Source organism: Eleutherodactylus coqui, chromosome 1 (genome assembly GCF_035609145.1).
Source record: "Eleutherodactylus coqui strain aEleCoq1 chromosome 1, aEleCoq1.hap1, whole genome shotgun sequence".
NCBI lineage: Eukaryota > Metazoa > Chordata > Amphibia > Anura > Eleutherodactylidae > Eleutherodactylus > Eleutherodactylus coqui.
In genome coordinates, this window is record NC_089837.1 from 483,829,534 (window position 1) to 483,844,213 (window position 14,680).

At 44.0% G+C, this 14,680-nt stretch overlaps 1 protein-coding gene across 5 annotated transcripts in view; it reads right to left on the reverse strand.

Annotated features, from left to right (window-relative positions):
- Nucleotides 1–13,438, reverse strand: part of PRPF40B (pre-mRNA processing factor 40 homolog B) — a 97,361-nt gene extending 83,923 nt beyond the window's left edge. For all 5 annotated transcript variants that reach the window (XM_066585914.1, XM_066585921.1, XM_066585909.1 and 2 more), the window contains exons 1-2: nt 13,392–13,438; nt 8,014–8,094 (exon numbers count right to left, since the gene is read on the reverse strand). In XM_066585914.1, the coding sequence (XP_066442011.1) occupies nt 8,014–8,094; nt 13,392–13,394 (84 nt within the window). In that variant the 5' untranslated portion in view covers nt 13,395–13,438. The remainder of the gene's footprint in view (nt 1–8,013; nt 8,095–13,391) is intronic.
- Nucleotides 13,439–14,680: the final 1,242 nt, after the last annotated feature.

Sequence of the window (14,680 nt, forward strand, 5' to 3'; positions counted from 1 at the left end):
CGGGGGGAAGTTGCAGGCAGTCAGAGCGCTGCTGACAGTGATCGGTGGGGAGGTTGCAGACAGTCAGAGCACTTCTGACAGTGATCGGGGGGAGGTTGCAGGCAGTCAGAGCACTGCTGACAGTGATTGGGGGGGAGGTTGCAGGCAGTCAGAGCGCTTCTGACAGTGATCGTGGTGGAAGTTGCAGGCAGTCAGAGTGCCATTAGCAAAAGCAGACATACGCATCCCGCTGCATTCGGCAGGGTGGGGAGAAATGTCAGCTTCCCATCCCGCTGTGTTTTGCTGCGCCCATAACTGCATGTGTGTGTAGGGACGGAACACCTGTGGACCACAAACAGCATCAGCCAATGGGAATCTAGGGGCCTGACATGGGGCGTACACTGCAGCAAAGGGCAGTCAACCCCTAGCTTCCGGTGGCATCAATATACAACAGTACCCATGCAGTCTGTCTAGGATTACAAGAGGAGACAGAAGGATTTGAGCGAACTACATCCACAGAAGATGTGTGCTTAGTTCTCCAAGATGTCTGGAACAACCTCCCTGCCGAGTTCCTTCAAAAACTTTGTACAAGTGTACCTAGAAGAACTGATGCTGTTGTGAAGACGAAGGGTGGCCACACCAAATACTGATGGGATTTACATTTGTCTTTTGTTCATTCGCTTTGCGTTTTGTTAACGGACCAAAAACTAATAACACTTCTATTTTTTAAAGCTTTCTCACTTTAGCATTTTTCCCACACCTGCCTAAAACCTTTGCGCAGTACTGCATGCAAAAAGATGAGTAGCTTATTAATACATTACATTGCTTATGCAAGATATATAATTTTACACTTCTGCTGTTTGTCATTGGAAGCCGTTGACAAGCTTATCATCTGACACCTCCCTAACAGTTTAGCTGAGCTCCTACATTAGGACAGTTAGTTTTTCCTACATCCGATTACTGTCCTGTCCCTGAACTCGGCAGAATTGTGAACGCGGCTCTTGAGTTATATAATAACAGTTGTATATCCGGATAAGATACTTCTGTAATGTATTTACAACATTGTATGAAGAAGAATTGTAGATGTAAATAGCAATACTAAATGTAAATAATAAGTGTATATAGTAATAGTGTTTGCTTTACGTTTACAGTTTTTATAATTTACTGATGGGACGAGCAGGGGACATTAGCTCACACGGGCGGCAAGGTGCTGGCGGGGGCGCAGGCTGGTGGGAGTTCTGAATGCAGGGGAAGGTCCAAGGAGCGTGCATTGACTTTTGCCATGGGATGGAGGGTTAGGGGTAGTTTCACAGTTAGGCTTACATTATTAGGTGTCAATACTTTCATGTGAGAGCCCAGGCAGCACTAACATGGAAGCATTTACACCTAATAATGTAAGCCTAAAAGTTAAACTAACCCTAACCCTCCATCCCATGGCAAAAATCCTTCCACACTGCTCTCGGCCTCTGAGCTGTGCTGGGTCGCCAGCCAATCAGAAGCTAGGGGTGCGATAGGGGCGTTCCTCTATCTAAGCCCTTTCAAACCCCTAGCTTCTGGTGGTGACAAGGTACAACAGTACCCAGGACAACCCCTTTAAAGTCTTTCCATTACAATTTTCCTTGCTTTAGGAGTCACTCCTAGATCAAGCTGCACTGTGTGTATCCAGCCCTAATAGGAATAAGACATTTACCCTGTCCACTTGACATTTTTCCTAAACAGTTCCCTCTCCTTACCAGCATTCAGTATGGGACTGAGTCATACGTTACTGCTTGACGTGACAACTCCACACTTACTGAAATTAGAAAAATGGTGCATGAGCTGTTCCTTGGATCTACGACGATTGCATTCGTCAGCAGACCCACAAGCTGTACACCCGCACCAACAACACAAGGGGAAAACTAATTCCAGCATATCCTGTTCTAATAGCCCTAACCATTGTTCTCATTTTTTCCTTTCTCATTGATCGATTTAAAGTGCTGCAAAAACAGATTTTCCATGCCTGAACCCCTTCCCTGATTGCCTATCACACTCTGGAGGTCTCCTCTGTGTATTGCAGCCACTTCTCGGCAGTATAGCCCCCTGTTTGATGCATATCAGCCACCATCTTGAGATCTTTTTACTTTCATTTTCACATCCAATGAGGCATCAACACAGCATTAGCTAGAGGCTATACCATTTCTGCCTGTTGGGAGGACAGTTTAATTAGCATTACCTTCTACCTTCACCTAAATTAGCTACAGACTATACAGTCAGCAGGATGAGCTATGATCTCCTCTATTATAACTGTGTGATCACAATTGGTAAGTGCGATAAGAGTGTCTGTGTTCCCCTTCTAGGCAGTTTCTGTGGTAGGCATAATACAACAGCATCACACAAACTGAGAAATTGACTAGAAAATGAATCCATAACTCCAAGCAGATCTGAGCTGGTCAGAATTGAGATCACATGACCATCTGAGGAAAAAAGAGGCCAGGAGTGTATTATTGATGTTGATCCTGCACTAAAAAACGGTGACTAAGCTCCACTGGATTACAATGGAGCTGATATGTGTATAGACACAGATTATATTGAAAATCCACAGTGGATTTGACTAGTGCACTTGTGAACATGCTGCAGTTGTGCTGCTCTGCAAAATATGCTCTTAGTACTTAGAGAGTAGTTCATCTTTTAGAGGTGGAGGGAAAAGGACTATCTTTTCGGCCCAGTGTGAAAACGCCCGGCGCTATATTGGCCCGGCACTTTTATGCCGTGGGAATACGGCTATGTGATCTGATGCATTGAAATCCAATGCATCAGATCGTATCATATATCAGCCGGCTGTGAAAATGCGCCAGATATACAGTAGTGGCAGAGCCCTTAGTGAGGAACCTATTTTGTGCCTCAAGGACCAAGTCATTTTCAATACCAAATTCCATAGCCATATATGGGCTTGTTTTTTTAGTTTTTTTTGGACTAGTTGTATTTTTTAATGCCACAACTCTGGGGTACATATAATGTGTTAAATAACGTATTATGGGAGATGGAAAAAACAAGCAGAAATTCTGCCATTGTTTTTGGGTTTTGTTTTTACAGTTTTCACCTTTTGGTAAACATACCACATAACAACTTTCTGATCAGGATCAGCACGATTACTGCGATACCAAGTTTATATAGATTGTTATTATTTACTACTACTTTTTGTTACGAACGCGATAATACCAATTACATGTCGCTTTTCTAAAATTCCTTTTGGTATTCGAAACGGGTTTTTGTGGGCAAAAAAATTGTTTTTTTTATACTGGACTTTTTTTCTTTTAATTAAATTTTATTGAACTTTTTTTTTGTTTTACACTATTTTTTAGTCCCTCATGGGGTCTGGAAGATTCAATCCCTAGGACAGTACACTGCATTACTTAAGTAAGGAATTCTACTAAGCCTATGACAGCAGCCTATTAGACTCTGTCGGAGGCGGTGTCAAGTAAACTGCGTTACATGACAGAGTAGAGCTGCCATGGGAATCCATTGTGATCAAGTTGCTTTTTGCCGATCTGTCATCTGCTTACAAGCTGCAGCTGCTATTGATTGTGGCACGTCAGGGGTTAAGCTGCCAGAATCTGAGGTTTCTACTTTCCTGGCGGTTAGAGCAGGAGCCTGGCTGTCAGCAGTCAGCTAAGCCACTGCCTTAAAAAGATGTATGTGCAGGATTAAAGCCCATGAGTAATGTCAGTAAAAAGACGTATTGGCCGTCACTAAGGGGTTTAAAAATGGGTTGTCATACACAAAAAGCACAATTGCTGTCTATGGGCTATGTAGGATATTACAGCTCAGACGTATTCACTTAAATAAGGCTGCAATACCAGATATGTCCTGTAGATAGAAGTAGTGCTGTTTCTAGAAAAAGGCAGACTTTTTTATAATCTAACATTCAAAAAATTATTCAAATGAGTGAAAGCGAACGATAATAGTATAGAATGTTTGATAAAAGTATTCTGAGGACCCCAGGAAGCTGCCTCACAGATGTATTCTAGGGGTAGTAGGGATCCTTCTGCCCAGAAAATGGCCATAGACCTAGTGAGGTGGGCCTTAACAAACTGGGAGGGTCTAAAAGTGAAACCTAACTGCACCCCTGATCCCACCTACTATGAGTGGGCTTGGAAGGCTTTAGGCCCCTGTTTTTTGCAGAAGAAACAATAAGCAGATTTTCTACCCTACTACCGTCTCTAGATCTATTTAGATATATTCTAAGACATCTGGAAATATCTAAAGAGTGTAGTCTAGTCTTCTGCTAGTAATGACTTAACCTGATTAATATCACTAAAAGATAGAACCTTGGTAATAAAAGTAGGTAGGAACTTAGGTAAAACTTTATTAGGTGAGAAGGTTAAATACGGCTCTTCACAGGATAGAGCTGGAAGCTCGCATATTCTCTTAGCTGATGTAACAGCTATTAAGAAGGTCATCTTCTTAGAAAGAAGGTCAGTATCCATTGTCTCAAGAGGTTCAAAAGGTGGAAAGGTTAACCCTTTAAATACTATTGATAAATCCCATTGCTGAATGGGCTTAAGTACTGTAGGTTGCAACTTAGTTTCACCCTTTAGGAATCTCTTTACTAATGGGGTCTGAAATAAATGTCTGCCTAAAAAGGTTGACATAGCCAAAATCTGTACTTTGAGGGCGAGCACCCACTGGCGTTTGCGTTTTCCGCGGGAAAAAAACGCAGCGTTTTCGCCGCGTTTCCCGCGATTTTTCCGTGCGTTTTTCGCGGCGTTTTCGCGGCTTTTCCATTAATTTCCATTGACTTTCATGGGTGCATTAGGAGAAAAATAAGGACACATATGCAACTGACAGTTCCTATGTTAAAAACGCAAACGCAACGCAAAAAAAACGCCAGTGGACAGGAACACATGTTATCTCTATGCCTGTGCAGGAAAAACGCAAAACGCAGGTAAAAAAACGCCAGTGGGTGCTCGCCCTGAGAGTAGAGATACTAAGACCTTTATCCAATCCAACCTGTAAGAAATCCAGTATATTGCTGAGTGATGGATCTACAGCATTAACGCTTCTCTCTTGACACCAGTCTGTGAAAACTCTTTTAATCCGAGCTTATATCCTCTTGGTAGAGCTTTCCCTATAGGATGGGCTAATATTCTCAAGACCGCTTCGAATAGCCTATTGGTACTTAATAAGGACTGATCAACCTCCAGACTGTCAGGTAGAAGCTCTTGAGATGAGCGCAGAGTTGCATGCCCTGGGTCAGCCCCGGGAAGCCCCCTGTATTGCCCTCGACTCATGTGTTTGAGTTGGGTGAATCATGACTTCTTTGGACAGAATGGTATGATGGCTATCAATCGGCCTGGTCTTGCCTGATTTTCATAAATGCCATCGGTATCACGGAAAGTGGAAGGAAGATATAGGCCAGCCTGAACCTCCATTAAATGGACAGTTTCCACTGCCAAAGGATTGTCCTCCTGGTATAAGAAGCAGAATGTCTCCACTTTGGTGTTGAATCATGTTGCCATGAGATCTATTTCTGGCATTCCCCACCTAAGGGCTCTTTCACACGGTTGTAGGTGTTTTGTGTGCCCGTTTAGGCGGCACAGGCCCTGTCACATATACGCCGAGGCTGCAATGTCATTGCCTCCCCTTGGCTCCCCCTCGCCGGCTCACCTCCTCTCTATTTCCCTCCAGCTGTTTGAAATGGGAGTGGGTGGGGCGGGGGAGGTTCTAAGCTCCCGCCCTTTGTCTGCAGCCAGCAATGGGAGGGGGCTTAGCCGGAGGGGAGGAGAATGAAGGAGAGAAAAGGCAGGGAGTTTAGCAGTCACGCTGGTAAACTCCCTCCCACCTCTGGCCGCTGTCATTGGCTCCCACAGGAGCCCATGCAGAGGCCCACGTATTCTGGCCAAAAAGATAGCTCCAGGACTATCTTTTTGGCCCGGCACTATATTGGCCCGGCCGGGGGCTTTTACGCCGCGGGAATACAGCCATGTGATCTGATGTACTGCAATCGAATGCGTCAGATGGTAGCATATATCGGCCAGCCATGAAAACGGCATCCGATATACGCTCGTGTGAAAGAGCCCGAAGAGTGGTTTAATGAAAAATAAACGCACACTGTCCAGATTAGGTGTACTTAGGCCTTATCTAGGAGAGGGAGGCGGGGTTAATCTAATTACCTTTTTAAAAAGTTTATTATGTACTAATTAAACGTTCAACCCCCTATATTGTGCTGCTGGTAGGACCTCAGGCACTTTTTTTCCCTTTTAGGGTAAACTGGTTCATGTCCTATCTGATTTTGGCCTACTTCTTAATCTACTATGTTTAATTACAATTACATCCTATCCCAAATTCCAATTTCAACTCATTAGCCATAAATATTTTTTAACCATACTGGAATTTGTGCAAAAAAATAAAATGCAAAGAAACAAACACATAAACATACAAGAGCTTGTATGGGAACCATGCGGGTCAAACCAATCCCACATTACAATAGTCTACAGGTATAAAAAAAAGGCTGAATTCTTTAATCAGGTTTTATGGGAAATTATTTGCATCAGACAAATAACCCCATGTGTAAATGTCATGCAAATAGTGGTACATATTAAAGCCCAACCCCCTATACCAGAAGCACTCCATTTATGAGCATGAGCAATGTGATAATACAGCATGGCCAAACCAAATCAAAATGCAAGGACAGGATGAAAATACAGGAAGTTTCTCCCTACTCTGTATGGCGCCTCTCACAGAGAGATTCTGGTAACAGAAGAAAATTATGGAACGGATAACAAAGCAATTACCTTATATTTCCGTATAGGTTCCCTAGGAATAAATCTCTATGTTAAATCAGTTATTCCCAACCTGATTACCACGAGGAAGCCCCTGAAGCGTTACCAAGGCATTCCAGAATTCTTGCCTAGATCCGTATTTTGGTACGTATCCCTGAGCAGCTTGAAACTAGTTTGCTATCTCTACTATGACGGTATGTTTATATGGCAGATTTAATGCAGAAATTCCTGTTCCATAGATCTGAATGAGGTTTGTAATAATTCATTCTCATAGTGCAGAAGCAACCCCATTAAGATGTATGGAAATTTCTACAACAAATCAGTCATGTGTGAATGCACCCTAAGGGCTTATTCACACGTCCGTATATCGGGCAGGTTTTCACGCCCGGCCGATATACGGTGTCCCTTTCTGCAGAGGGAGGAGGCGGGCCGAGCCGGGAGCAGTGCACAATAATGGCCTCCAATATCCACACACAACAGCTTGGATGGGTCGGTGGTCCCTAGAGGCTCCGGCACTGTCTGCCTACAAAGTCCGAGTTTCCTTGTTAACTTCCTTTGCATGTCTCCTAGCAACATGCGTACCAAACGTCACAAATACGCTATTTAATTGCTTATGCATTGCGTTCGGAATGCACCCGTTGAGAACGATAGGGCTCTTACAGATGGAAAAATAGAATATGCTCCAATTTTGCACCTATTAATACGAAGGATTATTCTCTCTCCCGGACAAACTCCGTGTTAAATTGATATATTTTGCATTGGCTGCGTGCATGCTAGCAGGAAAGCAAGTCTACATTGTGAAATCAAACACGGTGATACCAACTTGTTACATGAACTATTAACCCTTTCCAATCCAGTGTCAGACCTCATCCAACATTGATATTTCCTTGCATAACTCCAATGTTGGGCGAGGTCCGACGCATGTGTCCAGCACTATGAAGAGAGCTCGGAAATCGGAGGTCTCTTCTGCATCTGTATATTACACTATGCCGAGGAGAACTCCGATGATGGACCTCTCTCCTGCATAGTGTAATATATATATATATATATATATATATATATATATACACACATATTAACTCACGTTTAATTTTCAAAGAGTTGCTAATAAAATCACCATGACCTTTTATTTTTATGTATTGAGTCATTCCAAGGAATCCACAATGCACAAGCTGAGAAGTGTGCGGGTGGCATAGAAATTGGATTGGAAAGGGTTAAGACTGCACTACAGACTGTGAGAATGGTTTTATACATAGTGTACATGGTCACTTACAAAAGGTGGAGGCATCAGAGGAGGAGCATTGGGGAAAGGGGCCGCCTGGCCAGGTGGAGCTGTTCCTGAGTCTGGTGCTGACTGGAAAACAAGAAGATAATAGAGATGCTCAGATGTATGCGAGTCCCCAGCTGGGGCCAAGAGATTACAGCTTGTGGCACCTAACATCATATTTACGTTTCAGCAAATATAAACTATAACAAATGTTGTTTTCGAAATAAAGAACGTTCCATAAATATCACAAATATATTTACAATTTGTTTTGGCTCCTATTCAACTCAATGAGAAGGAACAGTCTGTAAAGAAGGGAAGTACAACATTCAAAGAAAGCTACAGAAGTTGCAAAGTGTGTCTACATTGTGGAACAAACTGTACACAACAGTAAGTGGACACAAATCAGTCACATTGGTTCACCTTCTGTGTCAGTTTTCCCACACAGCTGTGGACAAAGTGATACTTTATCAACTTGCAGAACTTCAGTGGAACTTTGCAGATGCAGAAAAACTCTGCACTGTGACTTCCTATCCCGTCCTGTAGCAGAAAAGCTTCATAAATAACAATGTTCTCTATGATTGTACACTTAGGGTGGAAAACTCGCCTCGCAGCGCAAGAAAGACACCGGTATAGAACCGGCATATCGCTAGTGGTTTCCATGGGGCCAGCGGCAGCAGCGCTAACCCTATTAAAAACATAGGGAGAATGCCTCGGACTTCTGCAACAGCTGTGACAGGAGTTTCCTTCATCCCCGTGGGGATAGCTAAGAGCTATGTGTCATTGGCTGAGTGCTCAGACAATAGCTAAGCAGTAGCTGCTATTGGCTGAGCCCTCAGCCAATCTGCACAGCGCTTTCAGGAGGCGGGGATTTTTAAATCCCTGCCAGCTAAAAGAGCTTAATAGCAGTGCAGGGGAGCCAGCAGGAGGACGCGTCTGAGCGCCGGAGAGGTGAGTAATTTTTTTTTTTTACACTTATTGCTGATTATCGGGGAAGGGCTTATATTTCAAGCCCTTCCCCAATAATCTTACTGCGGGGCTTGGCAGAAACCATTGCTTTCAATGGGATTGGCAGCAGTGCCGATCCCATTAAAAGCAATGGGATAGAATGCCGCGGACTTCTGCCACAGCTGTGGTAGAAATCCCCGGCATTCTCCATCTCTTTTCAATGGGGCTAGCGCTGCTGCCGCTGGCCCCATTGCAAGGACTGGCGATATCCCGGCGTGATGCCGATATCCCGACGTGATGCTGGTTTTTTTCTCACACTGCGCTTTAACTTTACTCTCACAGCGCAGTGGAGAAAAAAACACCAGTGGGTGTACACCCTTATTCAGACGATATCTTGATATACAGTTGCAAGAATTGATTTCACATCTGCATCGGGGGTTCCGGTTATCTGCTCCATTCGGGGAGTAGGAAAGGGGAATCCCTGCAGCCGAACGGCTCCATCTCCAGACAGAACAGCGCTGAATGGACCCCATTGACTATAATGGGGTCCGTTCAATTTCTGATCAGCTGCCCAGGTTTTGGACAAGAGGCAAAAGTATGATCAATGACAACGGGTGACAAACAAAGGATTATTCAGAGATTGATCATTGTTTCAAAAGACTGTTTGTGGACGAAAGAACTTTCATCTGACTACCAGACGAAAAATTCAAAAACAGCCAACTTCTTCCCAGAGGATGACGGACTGCCATTCCTTGGCTAAAACGATTGTTTACTGTTAAATTGAATGCAACAAACAGTAGAAATCACCAATTTCCATCAGCTTTAGTCTAGAGTCTATGGGCACCCTTAGGCTGCTTTCAGACAGGAGTATTTTTGCTCGGCATTAGGTCCATGTTGAAGTAACCCTAATACAGAGCTAATGTAAACCTATAGGGTTGATCACATGGGCTTTTTTTAATGCCCATTTTTTGAATACACAGCATGACCTATTGCTGGCATATTTGCCCCAATATATGCATTCTTTTCCATTGGGCAAATACAGATCCAGTATCAATCACTTCAGAAATAGGGACTTCTCCAGTTTTTCCGCCTTGCACTATTGGTGCAAGAGAAAAAACACGCCTTTAAATGAACCTATTGGAAACAAGAAATGAATACATCTACGAGTTCCGTGTGTCGCCCAAAGGCACTAAATTCGCACGATTTTCTCTGCTGTGTAAATACGAACTTACTTGAATTTCCGCGTTGATTAATAAAATCTGGTCTGATTGTTACCTAAAACTTCATTTACATTTGGGTTGGAGTCTCCATTCGGAGCCTCTATCGTTAATTTCCACGAAAACCCATGATGAAATAGCGCTGCATGGAAAATGACGGACTGCATAACGCCAGCCAGACGGAATCTATTAAAGTCATTGGATTCCATGACATGTTCCGTATACAGAACTTCTGTTTTTGGTGCTATTCAACACCTTGGTTGTTTCGATTAAAGCGACCCTTCAGGCCTGGAAAAGCAAAGATGGCCGCACCGCTTCTCTAACTACCTGGTGCACACTGTGTATTACTATGTATCATTAGTATAAAACACTACATGCTGCTCTGATTGGTCAGCACTGCTCACATGGGCAGCACCAGCCAATCAAAGCAACACTATACTAATGATTCATACTAATACACAGTGTGCATCAGGTAGTCAGAGAAGCAGTGCGGCCATCTTTGTTTGTCCAGGGATGGAGGGTCCCTTTAAGTAGATAAGAATGGAAGTGACACTGAGGAAGCTATCTGTGTATAGTGATTTGCGAGGGCGCTTTACTCTGTGCAGCCTCTTTGCTTATTGGGCCTATATTTATGTTTTCACTCCGGTCTTATAATGGGTTTTGGTATTGGTTTATATTTCTTTATATTGGATGTCATATGATGTTAGATACTTTCTATACATTGTTTGGGATTTATGTTGTTTATCTTATAGATACTTTTTACACATTGTTTAGGAAATATGTTGATCCCCTATTGGAAGTTTAGCCTTTGTATTTTTGTGGATTGTTTGATATACCATCATTGGTTGCACAGACTTTTCTGCCCCATATTGCGAGGGCAGAGTCCTTTTTATGCTTTTTTTTCAGTGTATTTCTCAGTAAAGTCTATATTTGTCTTTTTTTCATTTTGGGTGTGCACTTTTCCTGTATTGTGTCACCTTTCCCTATACACTTTGTTTATTGGGCTGCATCCTTTTTTTATTTTTCTTGGAGACTGGAAGTGTGGTTTTCACAGGTGCTTTGCTCATTGAATAAAGGCACATAAAGCCTGTATACTGACAAACCTCTTCTTCTGAAGAAAAAATGGTTAGTGTTTAGAGATGAGCGAGCATACTCGCTAAGGCACATTACTCCAGCGAGTAGTGCCTTAGCCAAGTATCTCCCCGCTCGTCTCTAAAGATTCGGGGGTGGGCGCGGGTGACAGGTGAGTTGCGGCGGGGAGCAGGGGGGAGAGAGAGATCTCCCCTCCGTTCCTCCCCGCTCTCCCCCGCCGGCCCCCGAATCTTTAGAGATGAGCGGGGAGATACTCGGCTAAGGCACTACTCGCTCGAGTAATGTGCCTTAGCGAGTATACCCGCTCATCTCTATTAGTGTTATTATGCCTCTATGTAAACAGCTTTTAAGAAATCTCAAAAGAAGCGTTATAGAGGCACATGAAACTAGAACAGCATTGCTAATAACCTGGGTGTACAAAGTATGTACAGACGGATAAAACTCAGGACTAGAGATGAGCGAGTATACTCGCTAAGGCACATTACTCAAGCGAGTAGTGCCTTAGCCGAGTATCTCCTCGCTCATCTCTAAAGATTCGGGGGCCGGCGGGGGGAGTGGAGTGGCGGGGAGGAACGGAGATCTCTCTCTCCCTCTGCCCCCCCCCCCCCCGCTCCCTACCGCAACTCACCTGTCACCCGCGCCGGCCCCCGAATCTTTAGAGACGAGTGGGGAGATACTCGGCTAAGGCACTACTCGCTCCAGTAATGTGCCTTAGCGAGTATACTCGCTCATCTCTACTCAGGACTATTGCTACTCTCCCCATGGGTCAAAATCCTGTTAAAGGGGTTTTTCAAGGAAATACTATAATTGATGTATCCTCAGCCTAGCTCATAAATAATTCATCGGCTGGGGTCTGATGGTCTGGACCCCAACTGATCGGGCGCCCCCTGTACATGCACACAGGGGTATGTAGCAGATGTTCCAAGGTCACGGAACGTAAAACCGTGAATGAGGTTAGAAAGAACCCAACTGTAACAGCAGAAGCCCTACAAACTGCAAAACCTCAGTTCACGAGTCCACTGTGAGCGAGGACTGCATGGAGGGAGCCGCTGCTGACCCACAATGCTCTACTAAGGACAGATGGGATGAAAGCGCAACTTTTTAGCACAAATGCACAATGATATTTGGGTGGAAATATAGTGACGTTTTTACACGGGTGATATCAGATGAACCAATATCGCACTTTTTAAACCTGCAATTTGTACGCATTTTTGTGAGAAAATTGCGCGGTGGTACATGCGATTTTTTTTTTGTACGCGCAATTTCCACACACGTGAAAAATCACATTTTGTTACAATGTGAAAAAAAATATTAAAACACGCGATTTTTAACTCGCCCGCAGCAAATAATGGAAGAGTATTTGACGACCTCGCTAAAAAATGAAACGTGCATTGGTTTTTTTTTTTTCAATCTGCGAGAGGAAAAACGTCCGTGTAAATCAACCCATTGGAAACAAGGGGTTAATACATCGCACGAGTTCTGTGCATTCATTACATGGACCAATTGGAGACTCTGGGTTGATAATACATGGCACAGGTTTTGCGGTTTGCACAAATAGACAGAACTTGTGCGATTTCATCGCCGGTATACACATAGGATCCTCGTGTCTTCATGGCTTCCGAATACCAGCGGTATAGAACGGGCGCCATATTTATTCTAGCATGGCGCCATACTTTCTACCAAGTTTTTTTTTTTTCCTAAAGCATAGATATCATTCCAATATCCCGAGCGCCAAATACAGCGTTCACGTAAAACAGGCCAAACTTCCAGAATGCAATGCCCGCTTCTAGAGGGGTATATCCCTGCCCTCTCCATTGTGGCTGCTGAAGTCCAGGAGGAACTACCTTCTATTAATACATGATGCCCACCATGCCCCTGTAAGGCGACCCAGGTCACATGGCACTGGTGACACTTGACAGTTGTTCACATGCCCAGTAGGTGCCAGCTGAGGCTCACATTGGGAATGGCAGGATACACCCCCTGCAGCAGCTCTGTGCCCCATCCTCTGCCCGCTGTATGCTGGGCACTGCCCCCCCTGCACACTGCACCCCAGGGACCCCCGGCACAGCCTCCTCCATCCCTGCAGATAAACCCCCTGCAGCCGGGACCCAGATAAACAAAGCTCCTTACCATCCCTGCTCCAGCCGAGAGCTGCCGCACGCCGAGCCCCCTCAACAAGCTGCACGCCCATTGGCGGCGACTGTCATGGAGGGGCGTGGCCAGCGGCTGTCAGGGCTCTCCTCAGATGTGCGCGCAGAGGGACGGGGCTGGGGGCTACTGTCAGGGGATAGGGGGGTCACACACAACCACACAACATATATCGAGCTAAGTCGTGACAGAACACACCATGGAGCACCCTTATGTATAACCCAACAACTTCTGAACTGACTGATATATGTGTATATACATGTCTATATTATATATATATACACACACACATGGCTATATATATATATATATATATATATATATATATATATATATACATATATATATATATATATATTCAGATGAATACATATCTATCTATCTATCTATCTATCTATCTATCTATGTATATATATATACCTCCATTTATCACCCCATATAACGTTTCATCCGCTTCCAACAATTTTTCCTAAGTGCAATTTATACACACACACATATATATATATTTATATACATAGGACCCTGCCTTATATTAATTTTTGCCCCCAAAGAGGAGCTAGGTCTTATTATCGGGGAATGTCTTATTATACTTGACTTGATTGAGCAGCGGTTGAAGAACCAATCATAGCCATTGTGTTGTGGAGGCAGGATTTATGAATTGGCTGAGCTGCAGTATTGATTGGCTAATTCATAAATCCCACCACCAGGAAGCGATGGCTCTGATCAGTTTTTCAACCGCTGCTCAGCCAATCAATGCAGCGCTCAATAAATCAATCACAGCCATCAAATTGGTTCATCGAGCGCTGCATTGATCGGCTGAGCAGCGTTCGAGAACCAATCAGAGCCATCGCTTCCTAGAGGCGGGATTTATGAAACCTGTAACCCGGAAGCGATCTTCTGTGGGCGGCCGATGATTGCAAGAAGCGCGTTGGAGCTTCGGAGAGCTGCGGGAGGGACCTGGACCGAGCCTGCTAGGTAATGTATTCCTTTTTTTTTACGTAATGCAGCCAGGGCTTATTTTTGGGGTAGGGCTTATATTTCAAGTCCCTCCAAAAATCCCTAAAGATCAGGGTAAAGCTTATTTATTTTCAGGGAGACAGGGTATATATATATATATATATATATATATATATATATATCTATATATACACACACCCAGGAGGAGTTGTTGGTTACATATGGTGAAGTATGGAGGTGATTACAATTTTAGATTACTAAGGAATCTGTACAATTCAGAGGAAGCTGTAGTACCCCGTCGGGCCGCCGCTAGC